This window comes from Sphaerodactylus townsendi, linkage group LG08, assembly GCF_021028975.2.
Source record: "Sphaerodactylus townsendi isolate TG3544 linkage group LG08, MPM_Stown_v2.3, whole genome shotgun sequence".
NCBI classification, from domain to species: domain Eukaryota; kingdom Metazoa; phylum Chordata; class Lepidosauria; order Squamata; family Sphaerodactylidae; genus Sphaerodactylus; species Sphaerodactylus townsendi.
In genome coordinates, this window is record NC_059432.1 from 11,502,036 (window position 1) to 11,527,427 (window position 25,392).

The 25,392-nt window shown below is 47.5% G+C and overlaps 1 protein-coding gene across 2 annotated transcripts in view; it reads right to left on the bottom strand.

Moving 5' to 3' along the window:
• Positions 1-25,392, bottom strand: part of LOC125438352 (rap1 GTPase-GDP dissociation stimulator 1-like) — a 92,896-nt gene that overhangs the window by 3,693 nt on the left and 63,811 nt on the right. For both annotated transcript variants that reach the window (XM_048506764.1, XM_048506765.1), the window contains 4 exons: positions 15,515-15,640; positions 10,873-11,012; positions 7,372-7,498; positions 2,561-2,689 (listed from right to left, as the gene is read on the bottom strand). In XM_048506764.1, coding sequence (XP_048362721.1) covers positions 2,561-2,689; positions 7,372-7,498; positions 10,873-11,012; positions 15,515-15,640 — 522 coding nt within the window. The remainder of the gene's footprint in view (positions 1-2,560; positions 2,690-7,371; positions 7,499-10,872; positions 11,013-15,514; positions 15,641-25,392) is intronic.

Sequence of the window (25,392 nt, forward strand, 5' to 3'; positions counted from 1 at the left end):
CTCAGCCCCACCTACCAAAGGAGTTTGTCAGCCGCTTTGAGAGTCCTCATGGTAGAGAAAGCGGCGTATAAAAACGAAGTCTTCTGTCAAGTCACAGCTGCCTTTATGGCAACTCCATCGGGTTTTCAAGGCAAAAGACTAACAGGTGGTTTGCCATTGCATTTTCCTGCACAACGGCCCTGGCTTTTCATGGCGGTCTCCCATCCAAGTAGTAACCAGGGATGCTGGGAACTGTAGTCCATAACATCTGGAGGGCCGCGAGTTCGACACCTGTGCTCTAGGCAATCTTAGAGATAGCTGGAAAGAAAACCCGGTTCAGAATACCGGGATGGGTTTCTCTGCTGTGCGTTTCACTCTATTCTCAGTTAAAGCAGCCCCGGAGTGTGGAGTTGCAGGGGAGACCACTTCTTGCAGATTTTTGTTTTTCCTTTTAGGGTAAGAAGCAGGATCCCGGGGTCCCGCGAGTTCAATGCTTAGCTTCTGAGGTCTGATGAGACCAGGCTAACCTGGGCCCTCCAGATCTGGGTTGCCATCTAGATATGCTGGCAATGGGTCAAATGTTGGCTGCACCAGGACCAGTCCAGATAAGGGAAATGGCACTGGCATGTCCCTGGACCGCTCAATAATGAGACTCTGTGGTCAGATGATCTCTTATTGTGACACAGCATCAGGTATAAGCATTTGGACTTCTATTACCAGAACTAAAGCATAAGCAACAAGGCACCCTCCGCTATATGCCACGTTATGCCCCCATGTCTCACGATGCCACCCCTGTCTACCAGTTCTCAAGGGCGGATGCAGTGGTGGGATCCAAAAATTTTAGTAACAGGTTCTCATGGCGGTGGGATTCAAACTGTGGCGTAGCGCCAATGGGGCTGGGCAGGGCTCGGCAGGGGCGTGGCCGGGCATTCCGGGGGCGGGGCATTGATAATTTCTCTGTTACTGTAAAAAACTCTTACTGTAAAAAAAGTTCCTAATTTCCAGCTGGTATCTTTCTGTCCATAATTTAAACTCATTATAGCAAGTCCTATCGTCTACTGCCAACAGAAACAACTACTTCTCTAATTGACTGCCTGTCAGATACTTAATACTTTCAAATACTTCATTTTGTTGCTAGAAATCAAAAGAAGGATACTTTCCTTCAACAGGGAACTTTACCATATTTCTAAAACATGTTTTTAAAACAGCCCAACAGGGAGATTTATCCCGTTTTCTACCTTCGCTAACCAGCCACATAGGAAACAACAGGACTTTATGATTTTTGGACCTAGTGGAATTTCTAACGGAAAAGCAGACCCAATTAGTAATCCCCTCTCGGCACACACAAATAATTAGTAACCCACTCTCGGGAACTGGTGAGAACCTGCTGGATCCCACTCTGGGCGGATGGCATTCCACCAGTCCCACGGTCCAGAGACAATGCAGCCTCCCCCAGGGTCAAGGCTAACTACATTCCACACTACTGCAAGAACTACAACAGCAGGTGTCCCATGAGCTGATAAGGAAGTGGAAGTGCAGCGGAAGTACAGAGCGAGAGAAAGGACAACCACGGTAATTCTGAGGGAGGGCGGAAGAGGAGAGAAAGAAGATCTCACGTCCCAGCAGGAAGAAACCAGAAATGGGCTGATCATGGCAGGCACATCCGTAAGCCTTTTATCCTCATAGACAAGTGATGGTGAACCTTTTCGAGACCGAGTGCCCAAATGGCAACCCAAAACCCACTTATTTATCGCAAAGTGCCAACTCGGCAATTTAACCTGAATGCTGAGGTTTTAGTTTAGAAAAAATGGTTGGCTCCGAGGTGTGCATTACTCAGGAGTAAGCTTGGTGGTAGTTGGTAGCTTTGCTTTGAAGCAACTGTGCAACTCTTCCAATGCGTGAATCACGACCCTAAGAGGGTCTACTCAGAAGCAAGCCCCATTGCCAGCAACTGAGCTTACTCCCAGGTAAAGAATCGCACTTTTGTTCTTTGCATGAAAATCAGTGGGGTTTAACAGCGCTTAATAGGGTTACCTACACTGCTTCCCCAAAACTAGGTCTTAGGTTTAATGCTAATAATCGAGCTTAGCGGCCCAGGCCAGCCTAGATGTGGGGGGGGGGCATTCTGTTTGCGCATGCCCACAGAGAGGGCTCTGAGTGCCACCTCTGGAACCCGTGCCATCGGCTCGCCACCACTGTTGTATAATATGACCAGATGGTCACCTTTGTGATCCGCAGGAGCGCATGGCCTTCTGGGGCTTGCTGTTTCCCGCCCTGTCACCGTCTGGTCAGCCTACTGTTGTAGACCATGGCCCCGATCCAAACTTACACACACGTGCCTGAGAATGGAGTTCCCAGTGGGGAACGTCAGATGGAGAACCCACAAAGTTACTGTGTGTGAATCAGGCCTTACCATGCTATGAGCTCAACTGTGTGTCGGGTTGAAAAAAACCATTCGGGGCAAGGATGCTGTGTGCCACACCACAGCTTAGCTGCGAAGGGCCCCGATTGATATGTATTTCGCATCTTGAAATGACAAATGCTGATTCACTCAAACACACAGCCATTGGTCCAAAGTTACCTGAATTGAGGAGGCTGCACAGCAGACCAATCGCGTTATATTTCACCTCTGGGCCTGTACTTTCCGCTTGGAGCAGTTTGTGTATATTCTGAACCAGCTGGGCTTCTTTATACCCCTCTTCGATATTTTCTGAAACATAAAAGAAAAAAAGCTTTTGTTATTAACCCCCTACCCTACTCCCTAGTGCAGGGGTGGGCAATTATTTTTTCCATGGGGCCGCATAAGGAACAGAAAATATTGTGGCGGACTGAACTCAATTCTGCATAGGACTCAACTCAATTCTGCATAATATTTATTGTATTTCTTTATATAAAAAAGCAGTAAATAGCATTGTTTTGACAAGCGGGCAAGACTAGTATATGTTAAAGTTTATTTTATTTATTTATTTATTATTCTACTTTTATACCGCCCTCCCCCGAAGGGCTCAGGGCGGTTTACAACAGTGGTAAAACAATAAATATTAAAACAATTTAAAAAGCATCCAATTTCTGTATCAATTAAAATAAAGATGGCGTCCCGCTATTAAAACTCCTACAAAGGGAATATCAGCCGGGTTGTAGCTGTTTCCGGGCACCCCCCTATCAGCTGACTGGACTCTCCGAAGCCCGGCGGAATAAACTCAGTCTTACAGGCCCCTCGCGAATTCATTACAGGTCTCGCAGGGCCCGGACAGTTAGTGGGAGAGCATTCCATCAGGCAGGGCCAGGGTCGTAAATGCCCTGGCCTAGTGGAGGCCAGCCGCATTCATAGAGGGGCGGGGATCACAAGCAGATTGGCCTCTGGCCGCAACGCAGAGACCGGCGTGGGACATATGGGGCCAGACGGTCTCATAGGGTAACGAAAGAGTCCCAGACCGCGTAGGGCCTTAAAAGGGCGTTAACACTCAACACCTTTGAAGACAATCCGGAACTCAACTGGGAGCTAAAGTGCAAGCGATGCAACACGGGCATGATAGTGATCTCTAAAGGCACTCCTCCCGTGAGCAGATCGTGCCGCTGCATGCTGGACCAGTTTCGAATTTCCGAGATCAGCCGCAAGGGAAGGCCCGCGTGAAGCCGATTTGCAATAGTCCAGCCTGGAGGTGACCGTTGCATGGATTACGAGTGGCCAGAGTCGCGTCTGGGAGAGGAAGGGGCCAGCCGGCGGGCGTGTCGAAGATGGAAGAAGGCAACCCCAGGTTACATGGGCCACCTGGGTCTCCATTGAAGAGAGACGTAATCCAGGTGGACCCCCAGGCTGCTTGGACGGAGGGGGTGGGTGCCAAATGAGACCCCCCTCCCACATCAGCGGCTGGAAATCCCCCCCCCCACTCCCTCCCCACGGCCTAAGTAGCCAGAGAGATTCCTCCGTCTTCGCTGGATTCAGCTTTAACCTGCTCTGCTTCAACCAACCAGCTACCGCCTTCTCCAAACTATGCTGCAGAGCTGCAGGGGCGGTGACGGCTCCCCCTCCATCAACAGAATGAGCTACAGGTGTCATCAGCATATTGGTGGCACACCAGCCCAAAGCTCCGTACTCAGCTGAGCAAGGGTCGCATGTAGATATTAAACAACAGCCGAGGGACAGCAGCGCTCCCTGGGGCACTCGCACAATGAAGTGGGCACTCGGGAGGCCCGGTCCCACACACCACACTTGCTGACTCCGGTCCCGGAGGAACGAGGCAATCCGCATTGAAGGATTGAGTGCCTTGGGTGCACCTCCGGAAGCGGCCGAGGCGGTGGGTCAAAAAAAGCGTCATGGTCGCACCACATCAAACGCCGCTGTGGTAAGATCCAATAATACCAGCAGCGCCGATCCGCCTCGGTCAAGCGCTGCATCACGGAGCGTATCTGTGACAGCGACGAGAACGTCTCCGTCCCATGCCCAGCACGGAAGCCGGACTGGAAGGGATCGAAGGCCGATGCGTCCTCCAGAAACCTTTGAAGCTGCTCCAACACCAATTCCTCTCAATTACCTTCCCCAGAAACGAAAGATTGGCGAAACGGGTGTGGTAATTGGCCGGATCACTAGGATCTAACAGCCCGGTCTTTTTTTTAAGAGTGGGCGGACCACTGCCCTCCTTTCCAACCCACCCGGAAAAAACTCCTTAAGCTCAAGGGAGCTGTTGATGATATTCAACAGGTGGGAGTGCGTAACTCCTTCCTCGGCATGTTTTAATAAGCCAAGAGGGGCACGGATCCAGAGGACAGGTAGTAGGTTCTAACAGCAGCCAGGATTTCTGTCAACAGCGCTGCTTCAGAGAGCAGGGAAAACTGGGCCAAAGCAAGGGCCAGAAGACGTGCAAGGGAGCTCTCCAGTTCGCCCAATTGTCTCTAAAGGTGGCAGGGAGGTCCTGGAAGCGGAGGCGTGGCGACTTTATCTGCAAAATAGCCTCATAAGAAGCCTCACAGCTAATATGTATTTCAATTGGTCATTTTTTTGAACCCTCAGATAGTTGAGGTGAGAGACTGAATAATGCTTGAAACAGTTGTGCTAGCGAGAGCTAGCAGATGTGAGAAGAGGAGGAGAAGAATGCTCTCTTCGGCCTCTTCATCACCATCTCATAGGCCTTCATAAATGTCCTATAAGATGTTGTAGCGTACTCGTCACGAGACTTCCTCCACACTACGCTCCTAACCATCTAAGTTCCCGTTTCAAACAAGCGTAGCTCCTCGGTATACCATGGAGCTAGCCAGGAACGAGAATTAAATGAAGCGTCGAGGGGAACAACAGCCTCGATGGCATTGGAAAGGCGGGTATTCCAATCCGCCACCAGTCCATCAAAGGGTGCCGGTGGGTTCAAGGATCCCGCAGAGCAGTCAGGAATCCGGCAGGATCCATAAGTCTCCACGGTACGAGTATAAATCCGCTTTCGTCGCCCTGGAAGACGGGGGTATTGTGGCATGTGCATCCGAACCTTCAGAGCATGGTGGTCAGACCATGGCACTCTATCATTGGAGGATATGACCACGTCAACACCTGACCCGAAGATCAGGTCCAGTGTGTGACCAGCTTCATGAGTGGGGCCAGAATTTACCTGGGAGACACCCAGCGTCGCCATGGATGACACCAGGTCCGCGGCCACCGTACATGAGGCGGTGTCGACATGGACGTTGAAGTCCCCCAAAACAATAAGCTTGGGGAACCGCAGCGCCCAGTCTGCCACCACCTCCAGCAGCCGCGGCAGGCTATCCCCTGGGGCGCTAGGCGTCCGGTACACCAGGAGGATAGCCAATCTCTCCAAAGCCAACCACTCCAAGCCGACACACTCCATGCCAGTGATCTCCGGGACAGGGATCGCCCTAAAAGGGATGGAATCACGGATGAACATTGCCACGCCACCCCCCCGGCCCCGTGTTTGTGATCGGTGGAGACACACGAAACCTGGTGGTGCGACCTCGCCCAAGGCGACGGTTATGCAATAAAGTTATGCAATGAAAAAGTGAGGTTGTCTTCCAAAAAATGTAATTTATTCACACAAATTTCTCAAAACAATGGTAGACAAAATGTTAACATTTTTTACTATTTGTGACTCATACGGGCCAGTCAGGGTCATCCGGCGGGCCAGATGTGGCCCGCGGGCCGTATAATGCCCAGGTCTGCCCTAGTGAGATATCCATTGTATCCCTAAAGTCTTGTGAAAAAGTAAAGGTAGTCCCACTGGAAAAAGTTTGGAAGGTGGGCTCTTACGGTGTTTTACCTTGCTGAGTTCCCTCTTCAAGACCACTCTCTCCCTGGGCTGTACCACCCACACCTGCAGGAATTTGTCAACGCAGAGTTGATGCTAGCTTGTCAACACAGAGTTGACAATGCTGAGAGCCAGCATGGTGTAGTGGTTAAGAGTGATGGACTCTCATCTGGTGAACTGGATTTGTTTCCCCTCTCCTACGCTTAAAGCCTGCTGGAAGACCTTGGCCTAGTCACAGTTCTCTCAGAACTCTCTCAGCCCCACTACCTCACAAAGTGTCTGGGGTGGGGAGAGGAGGGGAAAGGAGTTTGTAAGCCACCTGGAGTCTCCTTAGAGGTGGGGTGCATGAGTCGATTCGATTTCGAATACCTTTAATGGCATATAAATAGTTTAACATCAACATTGCAAGATAATAACAGCCTTTACAACTTCTGACGAGTTAAAATAACACCATTTAAAAATTTAGCCGCTGCTTCCAACAGCTCGTAGTTGTGGCTGTTTAAAAGATATATAACCTTCTGTTTATCTGTAATGCCTTCACTTCCATGCAGGAAGGGGATTATGTGCTTCTTCCTACCTATCTCATAAAAAGGACAGTCCAACAGCATATGAGATACTGTTTCCACAGAACCCATGCCACACGGGCATTTCCTTTCTTTATGTGGAATTCCAAGGTGGCGTCCAAGGCTAAAGGAGGAAGGCAGGGCATTACACCTAGCTAAGGTGATTGCTCTATGCCACCGGGTCTCAACCAGGAGATTAAGGTACAGGGCTGCAATTAATCTATCCACAGGTATTCCCAGAGAGATCGGGAAACAGGTTTTATTAGCTTCCTCTAGCATCTGTTGAAACTCTCTATCAAAAAGTCTCTTCTTGATAGCCCCATAGACTAGAGGTGGGGTGTAAATCCAAACTCCACCACTTCTTCTATGCAACAGCCACTGGTTCTGTTGCCCAGTTCCCAGGCCCCAATCCGATAGAGAGGTCTTGGGACACTCCAAGGGCACAAGAAAGGTCAACTTGGTGAACCATCAGACAGAGAATTATTTTGTCTATAAAGGCCTGTGAGTCAAAGATGGGACCACTGAAACAATCTGCGTTGAGCGGTGACTTAAGGAACAGCTTCGATTAAGTGCTTGAATACCTAAACTGATGGCAGAGGCGATGGCCAAGGAGATCAAAGCTTCATTCTGCATTATTGCATGCTCGCTTGTTGCCATGGAAACCAGGTGCTTCACTCCTTGGGCTTCTTGAATGGCTTTGACAACTTCCTGTTGGCAGAAGAACAAAAGGGGTGGGTGGGTTTTGTGGAATTTTCTCAGGACACAAGAGGTTGCCTTGACACCAGTTAGATGAAAGAGGTCTTCTTGCCTGGGCGTACAAATGAATTAGGACGCTGTCCTTGAACAGGAAAGTGACTGGCTTTCCCCCACTTGTCCCTGACCCCACAACAACTGCCAGGTATGGAGAACTAAGTTACTCATGAATTGTATCTTTGGGGGTACAAATATCACTTGAAAGTCACTCTCAAATGATCACTTGTTCTCAGTTGGAGGCCAAAACGGAAATCCGTTCCGTTCGCTGGGAAGAACGAATGTCCAACTGTCAATTCTTTTTGGTTCTTGAGCACAGGTAGACAACAGCGGCTTTTAGGTACCCTTCAGTTACTCTGTGGTAAAACAAAAGTCAATGTTTTCGTGGGTCTTTGAGTTTGGGGGATTATTGCTTAGCTCAGGAGACCCATAGGGTAGATCTGGTCTTGAGGAGTCTATGCTGGTTTTCTCCAGCTGTAACTGGGAGCCAGTTCTGCCGTCAGTGCCTCCCTTGCAAGCTGCGGCTGGTACCTCCATTCCTGAGACAGTTGATTGACAGGACCTGACTTCAAAAAGGTAGTTGTGGAATGGAATGGCTAGTATGGGGCTAAGCCCTGCAAAATTTGCAAGCTCACTGGCTGTTATACGGCATTGTGCTGAACAATACAATGGGCTGCAGACAGCTGTTGATGGGATAACAGTGTCCACCAAGGAGACCAACCCAGAGGTGGGATCCAGCAGGTTCTCACAGGTTCCCGAGAGTAGGTTACTAATTATTTGTGTGTGCCAAGAGGGGGTTACTAAATGGTGATTTTGCCACGTGATTTTTGCCTTAGTTACGCCCCTCCTCTCAGCAGTAGCGCGCAGAACTTGAAGCAGCCTAGCAGGAGGTGCACCGGCGTGCGTGGCAGCCTGCGCCTGCGTGCATTCATTTCCCGCCCAAGGACCAGCGCAGCAGCTGCGTTCTTGCCACAGCCCCGCTCAGGAATGCCCCGCCCCTGGAATGCCCGGCCACGCCCCCGTCATGCCCTGCCCAGCCCCATTGGCGCTACACCACAGTTTGAATCCCACCACCATGGGAACCTGTTACTAAAATTTTTGGATCCCACCACTGGACCAACCCCTTCTGCCTTTCCTTGGTCATCTTCTTTCAACTTTTCTCCCTGTCACTCTCCATACTGCCGCCCCTTCACTGACTCTTCTCTTTCTGTCCTGCCATCCCCAACTTCCTCTTTCTGTCCTACCACCCCAGCTCTCTTTTTAACTTTCTGCCCTGCTACTCCTACTCTCTCTCTCCCCCCCACACTATCCCAACTGTCCTTCTGACCCCCACCCCACCCCATCTCTCTCTCTCTTTTTGCCATGCTACCTGTTGTTTACAAAGCTAGATCCTGGGTTGGGGGGATAGAGACAGAAAGGTCCCTGTGAAGATATAGGCAACCCTGATTTTCAAAGCAGGATCCCGGCTTTGCAAAGTGGGGGAGATGGGGAGAGTTCTGGACCCCAGCCTTGCAAGCAGGGAGCCAGCAGGGTGCCTGTGAGAATGGGGAGAGTTCTCCTCATCTCCATAGCACCCTCCCTAAGTTGCAAAGCTGGATCCTGGCTTTGCAAAGGGGAGAAGGGAAGGAAGTTCGCCCAGCCAGCACACGGCCAGCCTGCGTGTCTGCTTGTGGTCTGTGAGAAACAACGTAAACAGGGCTCTTTGGCATGTCACAGACTGTTAACACAGGTAGTTGCCACAGTAGGAAGAAAAGAAATGAGGGCAACACAGACGGTGTGTTAGCAGGTGGGCAGGTAGCAAACAATTTCCTTCTTTCCCTCATCCTCCATCCAGCAGTGGCGTAGGAGGTTAAGAGCTCGTGTATCTAATCTGGAGGAACCGGGTTTGATTCCCCGCTCTGCCGCCTGAGCTGTGGAGGCTTCTCTGGGGAATTCAGATTAGCCTGTATACTCCCACGCATGCCAGCTGGGTGACCTTGGGCTAGTCACAGCTTCTTGGAGCTCTCTCAGCCCCACCCACCCCACAGGGTGTTTGTTGTGAGGCGGGAAGGACAAGGAGATTGTCAGCCCCTTTGAGTCTCCTGCAGGAGAGAAAGGGGGGATATAAATCCAAACTCTTCTTCTTCCTCCTCACTGGCAGTGGGGAGCCTGGATGCATTCCCCCATCCATCCCCCCCATCATTTGCTGTCAACAGCACCTGGCCCTCCTCAGGGCCGTTCCACCCCCTTCCCCAGTGACAAAGGGAGGGGGAACTGCGCCCGGCGCATGAGCTTCCCACATGCCCCCTCCCACCCCCACTCTGCCCCACCCCCAAACACCTCAATATGCCCCGCCCCTGAAACACCCCCAGCCCCACTTCCGACACGTGATGGCAATGGCGGCACCCGGGACAAGGCGCCCAGGATGTCCCCATTGCCGCTACACATCTGCCCTTCCCATGTGTGGAACTGGCATCACGCTGGGCAGCAGAGGATGGGGAGGTCTGGAGCATGCAACTTCTAGTGGTCTATTTTCAAGAGTAACTGCCACATTCTGTTGTTTGGTTTGTGTTTGTTTTTACCCGCTCAGTGTACATCCCACTTCCAAGCTGTGTGTGCATGGTGATTGGCTGTGAGTCACGTGTGACGACTGACTAGAAGTGAGTCATGCATGATGATTGGCTCGAAGTGTGTCGTTAGGAAACCGCCGCTTAATTATATAGAGAATTGGTCACCTGCTGAGGGCAGGGTTGTATCCCCACTTATGCCACGGAAAATCACTGGGCGACCTTTAAGTCAGGCACATCATTTCAGCTGGCCAACCTCACAGGGCTGTTGTGAAGATAAAATGGAGAAGAGGAGGAGGATGTAAACCACTTTGGGGAAACCAGTGGAGTATAAATAAGTTAAATAAGACAAAATGGGTGAAGAAAGCCATGGCAGAGGTAACAGAGTTAGTTGACTGTCTCCTTTGGAGGCTCTACCTCCGTGGTGTTGAACCTTTGGCACTCCAGATGTTATGGACTACAATTCCCATCAGCCCCTGCCAGCATGGCCAATTGGCTGATGGGAATTGTAGTCAATAACATCTGGAGTGCCAAAGGTTCACCACCACTGCTCTACCTCTTCACCTCAAAAGGTGTTGTTGGCTGGTCTGGATTTTTTTTTAAAAAATGTTCAGCTCTTAGGATACAGGGATTATTGTTAGGTGGGAAGTTAGATGTGTGCGCATCTGTGAATTGTGTTACAGTGACCAAGAAAACGGCCTCATCCCAGGCAGCGTAGACACTGTGCAGCAGCCATCTTTGTGAGGCAGAACAGTGAACTTGAACCCTCATCCACCCATTCCGTACTGGAGATCGACTGTGACGTAGGAGCGATGCCAGCAATCGGTTAGCTTCTCCACAGACGCCTGCGTGGTCTTTTGAGTCACACCAGTGTACCAGTCGACTGAGCAACATGGGATCCTGGCCCATTTCTTCTGCTGCCTCCGCTGAAAAAGACAAAGATTGAAACATGTCTCACACAGCGGGTGAATTACAATGGCTGCCCCCTTCTTGAATTGATAGCAATTGACAGAATGTCCTTGGGTAAGTTCTTTTATTCCTTGCTCCGCTATATGTAGATAGTGACATAAATCCAGAGGTGGGATGCAGCCTATTCACACCTATTCGGTAGAACTGGTCACTAAAATTTTCTCAGTTCAGAGAACCGGTTATTAATGATTAACTCCACTAGGGACAAGGGGGTAATCTCTGTCCCTGGGTACAACAAATCTTGTCAAGTGGGGGATGCAAAATCACCCCCCAGGGCCCCGTGCGGCCCCCCTGCCCCCCATGGCACCCCCCCACGTGTGTATGAACTGTATGAAATAATATAATATGTAGTAATTCTGTGTTTTTTGTACATTGGTATAAAGGTTGGGAAAGTATTATAGGTAAAGATTTTTCATTTTCTTTTTTCCTCTTGAAATTTATATTGGAAAGAGAGGAGTTTAAACTACTCTTTTAGATTAAGGATTTTGGATCTCTCCCTCTGTTAGTTTTCTTTCAAGTGGAATAGATAAAGTAGTTCTAGGAATCTGAAGGGAAGTAGAAAGTAGGGAGGGAGGGAAATATGGGAAAGAGGGAGGAAATATAGGATGTTTTAGTTGGGGTGGTTGAGAGAGATAGACAATTAGATATGTTTGTAATATGTTAACAATTGTAAACAGTTTTTGGTTTCTCTCCTTACTTATATTATTATTTAAAATCAATCAATATAATTATATAAAAAAGAAATAATACACTAACTTTCGGTTTATTGCTTTTTAAAATACTTTAAACAGTCATTATTTGAATCTAGAGGCGGGGCGAAGGGGAACCTGGGGCGCACGCGCCCTGCGTCCTTTCCACAGCTTCGTCCAGGAATGCCCTGTTCCCGGAATGCCTGGCCACGCCCCCGTCGTGCCCCGCCCAGCCCCATTGGTGCTACCCCACTGTTTGAATCCCACCACCATTGGAACCTGTTACTAAAATTTTTGAATCCCACCACTGCATAAATCTATGTACTCATCCATTTCTTATCATGCATGCTTGGGATGGAACCGAGGCCTCAGGGAACCCTAGACCTGGGCAAGTCATATGATTTGTTCTACAGTGACTGCGTTGGATCTGGGTAATATGAAGAAGCCTTCAGAGCTTATCATGATACCATAAGAAGAATCCTGCAAGATCATACCAGTAGTCCATCTAGTCCAGAATTCTGTTTCACACAATGATCAGCCTCTCTCTCTCTCCTCTTTCCCCCTCCCTCTGAATTACTGTGGTTGTTCTTTCTCACACTCTGTACTTTTGCTTCCCAGGCAATGCCTCATCAGCTTAGCTTCAACTCCAAAAGCTAGTCCCTCCAACTGAAAATGGAGACAACTTCCTTTTGGTAACAGACTCTCCATGGCTAGCAGCCCCTGAGGAAACTTTTCTCCATGAATCTGTCTAGGCCTGTTTTAAAGTCATCTATACTTGAAACCATTACTGTGTCCGCTGACAACGAATTTCACAATTTAATTACTCATTGAATAAAGAAGCATTCTGCATCTTTCATGGAAAACCTGGAATGCTTGTTCCCAGTCTTATGGCAACCCAGAAGATTATCACGGGATCAAAATTACACAGCATTCATGTCATTGGAAATACAACGCTTTTCAGTGGAAGCAAGTCAGTCACTCAGGAGCAGCAGTGTCACAGACTGTTAGCACAGGTAGTTGCCACAGTAGGAAGAAAAGAAATGAGGGCAACACAGACGGTGTGTTAGCAGGTGGGCAGGTAGCAAACAATTTCCTTCTTTCCCTCATCCTCCATCCAGCAGTGGCGTAGGAGGTTCAGAGCTCGTGTATCTAATCTGGAGGAACCGGGTTTGATTCCCAGCTCTGCCGCCTGAGCTGTGGAGGCTTATCTGGGGAATTCAGATTAGCCTGTGCACTCCCACACACGCCAGCTGGGTGACCTTGGGCTAGTCACAGCTTCTCGGAGCTCTCTCAGCCCCACCTACCTCACAGGGTGTTTGTTGTGAGGGGGGAAGGGCAAGGAGATTGTCAGCCCCTTTGAGTCTCCTGCAGGAGAGAAAGGGGGGATATGAATCCAAACTCTTCTTCTTCTTCTTTACAGCCTTAGCTCCTTGGAGGAAAGGAAGTATAACTGATAAATATGACAGTTCTGTCTTTAGTGATTAGGGCTGAAATGTATGTGTGCATATGTGGGAGAGGAGTGCAATGGGTTGCAATGTCATATGATTTCCCATTAAAAAAATGGAAGTGATATAGCTCTAGGACAGTGGTAGCGAACCTATGGCACGGCACGCGCAAACAGTCGCCCCTTCCCCCGCACTGGCATGGGCCGCTGGGCTTGATTATTAGCATTAAACCTAAGACCTAGTTTTGTGGAAGCAGGTAACCCTGTGGAAGGTAGATAACCCTGCTAAGCGCTGTTAAACCCCACTGATTTTCATGTGAAGAACTAAAGCATGATCCTTTACCTGGGAGTAAGCTCGGTTGCTGGCAATGGGGCTTGCTTCTGAGTAAACCCTCCTAGGGTCATAATCCACCCATTGGAAGAGTTGCACGGTTGCTTCAAAGCAAAGCCACCGACTACCACCAAGCTTACTCCTGAGTAATACACACCTTGGATCCAATCAGTTTTTTCTAAACTAAAACCCCAGTATTCTGGTTAAATTGCCATGTTGGCACTTTGCGATAAATAAGTGGGTTTTGGGTTGCAATTTTGGCACTTGGTCTCGAAAAGGTTCGCCATCACTGCTCTAGGAATTGCTGGAAATTCTATGGTTTCACCATAGAGTTTCTGACAATTCCTAGAGTGAATTTCTGGTTTTCCGCCTTGTTTTTTTTTACCAGAAGTGATGTGCAGCCAATTTTTTAAAAGTTTTCTTCCACTGAGCAGTGTTTGTGTGTGTGTGGGTGGGGGGAGGGGGGGTTATCTGCCCAGACTGTGAGCTTAACAACCCTAGTTGTGTTTGATTTGAGATGGTCTGTTCACATGTACAAATTGTTGCTAGTGTCCTGCAGCCCACAGGTGGTGAACTGGCGTTCATTTTGCAGAGGGCCTTCCTAGAGCCAAACTGGAACCATGTCCTTGAGCGAGCTTGGTTAGTCCGGGACTGTACAACTATGTAGACACGAGAGCTGTTCAGCAGACCATTTCTTTTTTAATTGGCACTGCCGAAAAGCTATTGACACGGGAGGGTTCAGGCTGTCGTCTTTTTTTATGTGTTTGTTCGTTTGTTTTAAGGAAACTGCCTTTCTAAATTCTGCAGGTATCCACATGCCTGGGTGATTGTTGGAGGTAATGAATTTACACTAGATAATGCGATTGACTAATTTAGCAGGGACTTGTTAGCAGACGTGTGTTCACGGGAGCGTGTCGCGCTGAGTTAATTAAGGTCAGCACTGGCTCCTGGGTAAACAGAACAGCTAGCAATTAAATGGGAGGTGGATCAGCTGGTGGACACGGAAGGGGTTTTCCCTGCTTTGTGCTGACGGCTGTAAATTCTGAAAGCAAGATTGGTGGGCAGGCATCCAAGCATCAGAAACCAACGTGTGGTTCAAGGCAAAACGAGCTTCTGTCTCGCATTTGTGCTATAGCGTGGTATAATGGTTAGAGTGTTAGGCTAGGGAAATTCCAGCTCAAATATTAACCTGGCCGTGGTTAATTCCAGCTCAAATATTAACCTGTCTCACATTTGTGCTATAGCGTGGTATAATGGTTAGAGTGTTAGGCTAGGGAAATTCCAGCTCAAATATTAACCTGGGTTCCAGCCCAGCCTACCTCTCAGGATTATTTTGAGGATAGAGTTGAGGGCAGAACGATGTTGCAAGTTGGTCTCCACTGCAGAGGTAAGAGGGAAATTAAGGAACCCCCTTCTGTCTCCTCTGTCTCCACTCCTTCCATGTCTCAACTCAGAAAGGTCTCAACTCAGAGCCCTTCGGGGATGGGGCGGTATACTAAATTGAATAAATACTACTACTACTACTACTAATAAGACTCTGAAGAACCTGTGCCAGTCAGAGTAGATGATACTAACCCAAGGATTGCCATACCTGGCAACTGGTGGGGGTTTGAACGTGTGTATGCATGACACTGCATACACTCTGATGTCACTTCCCATAAAACTATAGAGTTTCTGGCGATTCCTAGAGCTACCTGGTGTCACTTCTGGGTTTTGCCTGGAAGTGACATCATGGTTCATGCAACACCAATGTTTTTTGAAAAAAACCCACCACTGGTCTGAGCAGCAGTGGGCCACACATATCATCCACATGAGGGGAAACTTGGCCAGCCTACATAACCTTGATCAGCAGTCAACATGAGGGAAAGTCTCCTGTTCTTGTGCATTCAGCCTGAGGCAGCCACACTGATAAAAGCACAATCACAGGTCAATATAATTCCCTTTCTTTGATAACCTGCGAATATATCCACACGAATGCTCTTGGCATGTCCCTACCTTGTCCGTCGATCAACATTCGCAGCGTTCCAAGGAGTTTGAATTGGACCGGGGGCATCTCTGACCTCAACAGCGTCTGGACCCGCTTGCCGACTCCTTCATCCAGCATCTGAATCTTGTTAGCCACTGGGAAATAGCAAGCGAAGACAGAAGTTACAATTGGTGCCCTCAAGACTGGAATGGGGGCTAATGTGTCTACACTGATGACCTCTGGAAAAGCCCAACCAACGCAGGACAAACGCATTAGTAAAACCTAACAGCGTTCAAGTATAAGGCCCCTACTACCACAACCTGTGTAGCAGAACAGCTATAGGCAGTGGTGGGATCCAAAAATTTTAGTAGCAGGTTCCCATGGTGGTGGGATTCAAACTGTGGCGTAGCACCAATGGGGCTGGGCGGGGCATGACGGGGGCATGGCTGGGCATTCTGGGGGCGGGGCATTCATGGGTGGGGCTGTGGCAAGGACACAGCCGCTGCATCGGTCCTTGGGCGGGAAACGAATGCACACAGGTGCAGGCTGCCACGCATGCCGGTGCACCTCCTGCTAGACTACTTCAAGTTCTGCGCGCTACTGCTGAGAGGAGGGGCGTAACTAAGGCAAAAATCACGTGGCAAAATCACCAATTAGTAACCCCCTCTCGGCACACACAAATAATTAGTAACCTACTCTGGGGAACCTGTGAGAACCTGCTGGATCCCACCTCTGGCTATAGGCAGACTGGTTTCTGAGAAATGGTGTTGTTACAGCCCGTCGGAAGCAAGGCAGAGAGCTCCAATTAAGACCACCAATGCCACTCACTGAACTCTGCAGGTATGAGCACAAAGCCAGGAGATGCTCAGTTGTTCCTTAAGGTGGAACAAACTTTTAAGTCCATGGGGGCAGGGAAGGGAACGGTATACGGAACAGCTGCTATCTCAAAATCGTTTGGCGCAATGCTCTAAAGCAGCGGAAAACCGTTTGGCTGGGCAGCCATGTGCTGTAGAGTTCCTCTCAAGGACTCTGCATGTTTGGAAATATCTGAGTTCTAGTGTTTTCATCAATTACACAGGGTGCTCAGGAACACAAGTGGAAAACTTGACTTTAATCCCCGGCTTTCATTTACTCCCTTGGCTATTTGAAATCGCTTCAGGCTGTTTCATGTGATCCACTCTGTTTCCATTAGCCCGCCTTAATAGAATATGTGGCAAAACCACTGAGTGAACATCCCAGCATGCTGCTGCTATTGTTAATGCGGGGTAACTTGTTAAGAAATTGGAGCCCAAAAAGCTCAAGCCGACAAGGAATAAAATTAACGAAATAATTTTATTCAGGCCAACAAAGGGCAAGCTAGTATCAGAGGAGCCACACCAAAATGGCTGAAAATTCTCATTTTTATAGGTTACATCAAAACAGTTCATTAGAAAGAATACACCCCAAAGTTAGCATCATCAATCAATCATCAGAAAGGGAGATCACCCCGCTACCCAAAACATTTTACCATGCAAATGCCCTCATTGGAGCGTGTCATTATTTCATGGTACTGACTTCCCGTGAACTAAGACCCAACCTCACCTTATCAGTATTGTTCTCAGTTGTCCCACTTATCTAAACAATGAGCCTAAACATTTGGCTGTGTTCTAGTTTGTATCAGAAAAAGACAGACTTCTGGTGCCTGTAAGGACGAGAAGACCTTAGAGCAGTGGTGGCGAACCTATGGCACGGGTGCCAGAGGTGGCACTCAGAGCCCTCTCTGTGGGCAAGCGCAAACAAGAGTGCCCTCCCCCACATCTAGACTGGCTTGGGCCGTTGGGCTCGATTATTAGCATTAAACCTAAGACCTAGTTTTGGGGAAGCAGTGTAGGTAACCCTGTTAAGAGCTGTTAAACCCCACTGATTTTCATGTGAAGAACTAAAGCGCGATCCTTTACCTGGGAGTAAGCTTGGTTGCTGGCAATGGGGCTTGCTTCTGAGTAAACCCTCCTAGGGTCGTGATTCACCCGTTGGAAGAGTTGCACGGTTGCTTCAAAGCAAAGCCACCAACTACCACCAAGCTTACTTCCGAGTAACACACGTCTCTAAGCCAACCGTTTTTTCTAAACTAAAACCTCAGTACTCAGGTTAAACTGCCGTGTTGGCACTTTGCGATAAATAAGTGGGTTTTGGGTTGTAATTTGGGCACTCGGTCTCGAAAAGGTTCGCCATCACTGTCTTAGAGGCAGCATAATTGGAATATTGTTGATTCTAAGGGGTAAACTAGAACAAAGGGGTATTCATCAAGGCTGTTACAATTCTGGTTAGTAACAAGGGAAGAGGGACAAGAAGCAAAAAGGCCTGCATATATTCTTATTCAGCAGCATTATGGTTGCCAACACCCCATTATAAGGAAAGGAAATAATGGGGGGGAGGAAAGAGTCTTACTTATAGGTTACTTATAGGGATTGGGGAAATCATTTTTAACCGGGCTATGTGCCTACGCTATTAGTAAAATGTACAAGTGGACACCCACAAGAAACTTGTGGAAGCTTGTTGGTGTATTACAAGTGTATGTCACTCCAGTCCTGAAGGAATTAAATGTTGTTTGTATGTAAACAACTTGACGATGTCACACTGTGATGAATTGAGCTGTTGATGAACTATTGGGTAATTAAATCTCCATTGCTTACATGCAACAGGTCACATGTCTTAAAGTGATTGAAAAGTAAATCTGTATTCCCTTTTTTTGGGCTCTATTCCTACTAAGTAAAGCATAAAATGTAGTGTTAAGAGTTCAGCTAGATACCAATGATATGTGTAACTGGGCAGATTAGCATAGTAATCTCAAAATCTTTTTTCCAATATACATGTAAACTTACTTAGTTGGATAGCAAACTTTGTATAACTTTGCAACTCATGAATCTTGGCTCATTGTTTTCCAAACTCTGCTAACTCAATATATCCCTTTGCAAAGAAAAAAAAACCCAATGGAGCAGCATCTTATTCCCCCCATCTTTGCTTCCTCCCCCTCCTCCTATTTCTCAGTCTCTCCCACTTTCTGTCCACTGCTGCCCTTTTTCTTACCCTGTTTCTCCTCTATGCCTGTCGCTTTCTGTCTCTTTCTGCCCACACCCCATCATTATTTCTCACTTTCTGCCCCCTACTTCATCACTATTTCTTTCTACCGCTCTAGCGTAGGAGACCCCCCCCCTCCAACCAGAGGTGGGATCCAGCAGGTTCTCACAGGTTCCCGAGAGTAGGTTACTAATTATTTGTGTGTGCCGAGAGGGGGTTACTAATTGGTGATTTTGCCACGTGATTTTTGCCTTAGTTACGCCCCTCCTCTCAGCAGTAGCGCGCAGAACTTGAAGCAGTCTAGCAGGAGGTGCACCAGCGTGCGTGGCGGCCTGCGCCTGCGTGCATTCGTTTCCCGCCCAAGGACCGGCGTAGTGGCTGCATCCTTGCCACAGCCCCGCCCAGGAATGCCCCACCCCCAGAATGCCCGGCCACGCCCCCATCGTGCCCCGCCCAGCCCCATTGGCGCTATGCCACAGTTTGAATCCCACCACCATGGGAACCTGTTACTACAATTTTTGGATCCCACCACTGCCTCCAACGCCTTGTAACTAATTCCAAGTCTGAGCTCTCCCATTCTCCTCAGTCACTCTGCATTCTCTGCAGTAAGGATCTGCTGTCTCTCTACAACTGAGGTCTCCCCAGATTCAAGGTGCAGGAAAAGAGATTCCACCTAAACATTAGGAAGAACTTCCTGACTGTCAGGGCTGTTTGACAGTGGAATTCACTGCCTCGGAGAGTGGTGGAGTCTTCTTCTTTGGAGGTTTTTAAACAGAGGCTCATATATCGGGAGTGTTCTTGTTAAAGGGAATTATGCATGATGAAAGAATCAAGGGTATTAAACTGAAAGGCTATAATTACAAACTGATGGCATATGCCGATGATATAGTTATTTTTTTAGATGAACCACAAATAAAAATGAGTATTATAAAGGATATAATTAACAATTATGGGAGGGTAGCGTGATTAAAAATAAATTATACAAAGACTAAAATGTTTCTATGGAGTATGACTCAAAAAGAAAAGACGATGATAGAAAGGAACTCAAATATCAAAATAGAAAATAAAATAAAATATCTAGGCATTATACTTGAAGATAACAATAAAAACCTGATAAAAATAATTATGATAGAATAGGGGAAAAAAATGAAGGAAGATTTTAATAACTGGGCAAATAAAAGACTTTCATTATTAGGAAGAATTAATGCAGTAAAAATGACTACGCTCCCCAAATTTATGCATTTGTTTCAAGCCGTGCCACTGATAACATCAAATAAAATATTTGGAGAAAGGGAGTGTTTTGATTGTGTCTTCCTGCGTAGCAGGGGGTTGGACTGGATGGCCCATGTGATCTTTCCCAACTCTATGATTCTATGATTCAAATCGAGGGAGGAGTACTGGTCAAGGGGAGGAAAAACCAAGCAGAAAGCTTCTTTGTTTTGTTTTTTGAAGAGTTAAACAGACTGGCCCTTCTGAGCTTCCCCCTCCTCCACCAGTATTGATAGGTGAACCAGCTTTTCCCTCCCCAATTGCTGCTGTTATCACCGGGGGGTTGCCAGGGCTCTCCCACCCAGCCATAATTGGTGTTGGGCTTCCTGCAGCTCCCGGCCACCCTCCACATTGACTTCACGCATGGTATAGCTCCCTTGCTGGGCCTTCTGCAGCTTCCCAGCCCTAACCCTAACCCTAACCCCCTCCATCCTCGCTGCCTGAAGAAGGTACATTGTGAGGACATGCACAGACAATCCACTTGTTTGGGATGAATTAAACCCGCAACAATGCATTTTTAATTGTTTGTCCATTTTTCTGCAAAGTTGGGGATTCCCCCAGGTTTGGAGAAAAATCTTTCTTCTCCGTCTCTGGGCTCGATCAGCAGATATACCTTGTTTTCCTGAAAATAAAGAGCTACCCTGAAAATAAGCCCTAGCATGATTTTTTGGGATTTTTGGAGGATGCTTGAAATAGAAGCCCTACTCCAAAAATAAGTCGTAGTTACAGATTCCTCAGCGCAGCTGATCTGGTCACGTGTGTGGGGGGGGGGCGGCAAAATCATGGGAAAAAATAAGACATCCCCTGAAATATGCCCTAACGCATCTTTTGGAGCAAAAATTAATATAAGACCCTGTCTTATTTTTGGGGAAACATGATAAGTATTTGTAGGTGGAGCCCCCTTGAGCCTATTAAATGCATAGATTATTTATATTGCATTCCTTGTATGAAAGCCAGCGTGAGGTGGTAGTTAAGGTTGGTAAGTTTGTGCTTCTCGTTTTAATAATATTATGTCTAGGATTTGTGGTCATAGTTTGTTAATTGTGCTGTTATTAATGCACAAGATTAAAAAAAGCTGGATGCCCATTGAAGGTACTTTACCGAGGCAAGTGTCTATCTGGAGATTAGATCATATTTGGTCATTTTAACTACTGATATAAAGCATCAAGATTACCTCTGATGTTTTTTGTACTGAAGGAATGACTCATGGACTGTTCTCTATGGGCGATTCCGCACACAAGTAAAATAGGTTTGACCCAGTTCCCTGAAGAAGGAGGTGCTAACCTGCGGTCAGAACCATTATTTGTTCCCTACTACAACCAACGTGATCCCAGCTTCGAGGAGGAGCAGAATCATAAGCCCTCTTCATCGCTAAATTACATTTGGTTGATGTTCTAGGAGACTTTTCCGTTTATCCCCAGACATTTGATAAAAAAAACTGCCACAGGAATGGAGGGACGAAGGTGGTGTTTTTTGATTGGCCAGCTGTACACATGCCCGAAACACTCAGCTGTGATTGGCTGAATGGGGGACTCCTGGCACCAGAGATTCCGCACTTTACTGGAATCGAGCTGAGTTCGAGCGTGGTTCCCTGGAAAAGTAGTAGTTCCCAACTGGAGTTGGAAATTTGACCGTTACATGGGGTGAAGCTGGTACAAAACCACGTCGATCCCAGTGGTTGTGCGGAGCACTTAGGTCGAACGCAGCTTGAACTTAGGTTGATAACGCAAGTGCGGAATCGACCTATGAGAGCGTGGTTGCCAACTGCTCTTTGTGAGCCGCATCACTATCTTTAATTTGCCAATTACGCTTGAGAGTGATTTGAGCAATTTGTAAATTAAGCACCAATGCTGGAATTGGTTGGCATAGTTCACATTTCATTGTGGGCAGTTTACTTGGGATAGTATACAGGAGAAATAACTCTAGGATCAACTTTCTGGGTGCTTTTTTCTTAGCAGATATTGGTTCCTGCGCCAGTCCCAATTGTGGCTTATTTAGTATTATCTGACTATTCAGCAAATGCAAAAAAAATTGAATTACTTCACTATGCAAGTAAATATTTTTTAAATATTCATGTGTATTTTTACAAAAAATTAGGGCCCCTTTATAAAATATGCTAAAAGCCACACACAATGGTGTAGCACCCAGGGGACCGGGGGGGGCATCTTGCACCAGCCGTGCACCTGTGTGGGGGCATGGTGGGACCGTTTCGGGGGCGTGGCAGGGCACGGCCCTGGGCGCAGTTCCCCCTTGCTACGGTTCTGGCCTCACATCAGTTTTATCCGGCCCGGCACTTTACCATGTTTTTACTTCTTTTTTAAAACTATGCAGCTATCAATAATAGTGGCAAAGGGGAAAAAAAGAAAATACAAAACCAAGTAAAGTGGTAACTTTTAATTTACAAATAATAACTTACCAATTTAAAGATCAAGAGGTAAAATATGGGTGGGGACAGCTGGAAAACATCGAATCACTCCCTACATCAGTGGTGGCGAACCTATGGCTCGGGTGCCAGAGGTGGCACTCAGAGCCCTCTCTGTGGGCATGTGCAAACAGAGTGCCCCCCCACCACCATCTAGGCTGGCCTGGGCCGCTGGGCTCGATTATTAGCATTAAACCTAAGATCTAGTTTTGGGGAAGCAGTGTAGGTAACACTGTCAAGTGCTGTTCAACACCACTGATTTTCATGTGAAGAACTAAAGCTCCATCCTTTACCTGGGAGTAAGCTCTGTTGCTGGCAATGGGGCTTGCTTCTGAGTAAACCCTCCTAGGCTTGTGATTCACCCATTGAAAGAGTTGCATAGTTGCGTCAAAGCCAAGCCATCGACTACCACCAAGCTTACTCCCAAGTAACGCAGGCCTCAGAGCCAACTGTTTTTTCTAAACTAAAACCTCAGTATTCAGGTTAAATTGCTGGCACTTTGCGATAAATAAGCAGGTTTGGGGTTGCAATTTGGGCACTCGGTCTCAAAAAGGTTCGCCATCACTGCCCTACATGATTTGTTCTAACAAGAAAAAAAACACTGAAGACGCTGCCTCGGTGCCATAGACTACCACTCGGTGGGAGAAAAATAAACCAGTCGCCTAGCACAAACATGAGGAAAGTAACCAAAATAAATAAGAACTACGGAAACGGAAAAGTGAAATCCTTTAACAGAACACAAGCCAAAAAGCACTGCCAAGTGAGCGCTGGAAGCCAGAGGAATCACTCCTGGTTTACAAGGCGGAAAGCTGCCCAATTCCTGGTGCTTTCATGAAAAAATGTGGTCGCTCTACTGTGGAAATTTGCTGGGCTATTAAATCATTCTCTCTCAACCCTGATTTACCTCATAGAGTTGTTGTTATGAAGATAAAAAGGAGGAAGGGAAAATTGTGTAAATCGCTGTAGCTCCTTAGGAAAAAAAGAGCAGGGTATCAGTATCTAACTTGACACCGGTTTACAAAGCACTTTAAATATCTTGGTGATAACAATACTGCAGTGAACTGCTAGCGGCGCGCACAAGGCCGTACAGTATTGTGCGGGCAGAGATGACCGACGACCACCTAAAGCCCCACCTAGTGGGTTCATGTGGAAGATCATGTTACAATAGAGGTGGAACATGATATTCTTTATTGTAGAACTAAAGCAGGATATTGGCAGGTAGGAAACGATAGACAGATCTGGAAATACATCACAAGCTGCCCATTGATATACACATAAGAATCCCCTTTTCCCCAGTGCCAGGTGGGACCGGTTTAAGCAGACGGTATAATTTAATTGGATGTTTACATAACGGTGAAGCTGGATTCTCAGGACAGAGCGAACGATGTTATCCTGAGAATAGCATGCGAAGAAGCAGTTTTTCCACAAAGAGGCTCAGAGTTAGGTAAGGATGTAAGAGCGTAAAAGAGCGTAAAAGAGCGTAAAAGAGCAGACCCTCTGTAGATGAAGAAAGTAGAAATATGGCAGGACCATCTGGGCGTGACACTATCCAGGGCTGCACAAAGAATTATTGATTGTTTCTCTGTGGGGAAACCATGATAGTTAAGACATGCTTTCTTTTATAGGCACTGAACGACGCTTGGGATGTGTGTGCGTGGGGTGGGTGGGTGTTAAAATGTACAACCCGGCTAGTACATAAAATCTGCAGCTATCCCTCTGGGGATGGTACTGGCAACAGAGGTAAGGGAAAGTTCCCCCTTTGGTCTGATACCCAGGCAATGGAAATCAACTAGGGTTCCCAACAACCAGGTGAGGCCTGGAGATTCCCAGAATTAAGCATAAGCATTTTATTGTCATTGTGCACGCACAATGAAATTTACAGCAGCATTCCTCGATGCACACAATTTCAGACTCATACCCCATCCTCACTTTCCCCTTCCTCCACCCATCCCTACACAGCCCCAAACACATCAACACGAAGCTGCAGAGTTTAGCATAGCCACTGGCGCTCTAGAGGCAGAAACTGTCTCTAAACCTCTTTGACCTAGTTTTTGATAGACCTAGCATAGATCTGCGGGGAGGGTAACAGTTCAAAAAGAGAGTGTGCTGGATGAGACAGGTCTCTCAGAATATTTTGGCCTTTTTTTATGCTTTGGGAATTATAGAGTACTTCCAAGGAGGGGAGAGGGCAGCCGATAATCCTCTGTGCAGTAGTGATCACCCTTTGGAGCGCCTTCCTATTTGCCACTGTGCAACTGGAGAACCACACACAGATGCAGTAGGTTAAGACACTCTCTATAGCACAGCGGTAAAAGGACACCAGGAGTTTTCCATTCAGTTGTTGTTTCCTTGGAAGTCTCAGATAGTACAGTCTTTGCTGGGCCTTCTTAACCACCGCGGCAGTCTGTACGCTACAACTGAACTCCAGATATTAGTTATCCTGGATAATTTGGTGCCTTTGGAGGTGGACTGTCTGGAATTATACCCCATTGGAGTCCCTCCCCCCAACCCCCCCTCCTCAGGCTCCACCCCTAAATCTCTAGGGATTTCCCAAACCAGATCTAGAAACCCTATCAACCAACTATGTTGCCTATTGAGGTAACATTTGAACATGTCCCTTTTCTTCCTCTTACCGTATTCTTACATTAAAGCCTTCGGAGATAATAATTAAAAGCAAACGTCCCTGGAGGGAAATAGAAACAGCATGCTGCCAGCCAATTTCCTGACACTGGCCCTTTGCTTTCTTCCTTGCCCAGGGCAAGTGCGGCTGGCGGCCTCCCTCGCAGGCATCTTGGTGGTGTTGGGAAACTGGCGGTTAATTAACTTGTTTGCAATTTCCTTGGGCTCGGCACAGAAAGTGCAAACCGTAAGCCCTTGAGTGGGGTATGTGTTTCAAAGAGAGCTCCTCGGGCAGGACTCGGAGGATTTAATCAATTAATAAAGGCCCTTGTGTCTGTCTAGACTTCCTTTTTAAAAAAGACTGTATCTAATTTATTCTGTTTCAGAGGCCGCTTGGCTTTTTCTTTTCCTTTTTTGGGGGGGAGGGGGTTTGCTTAATTCATAGACTATACAGCTGTCTCCCAATCATTCTGATCCTGACAATGCAACTCCTTTGTGAAACTGTGGAGATTTCTTCAGCAGTATTGAAAAAGGCGTTTT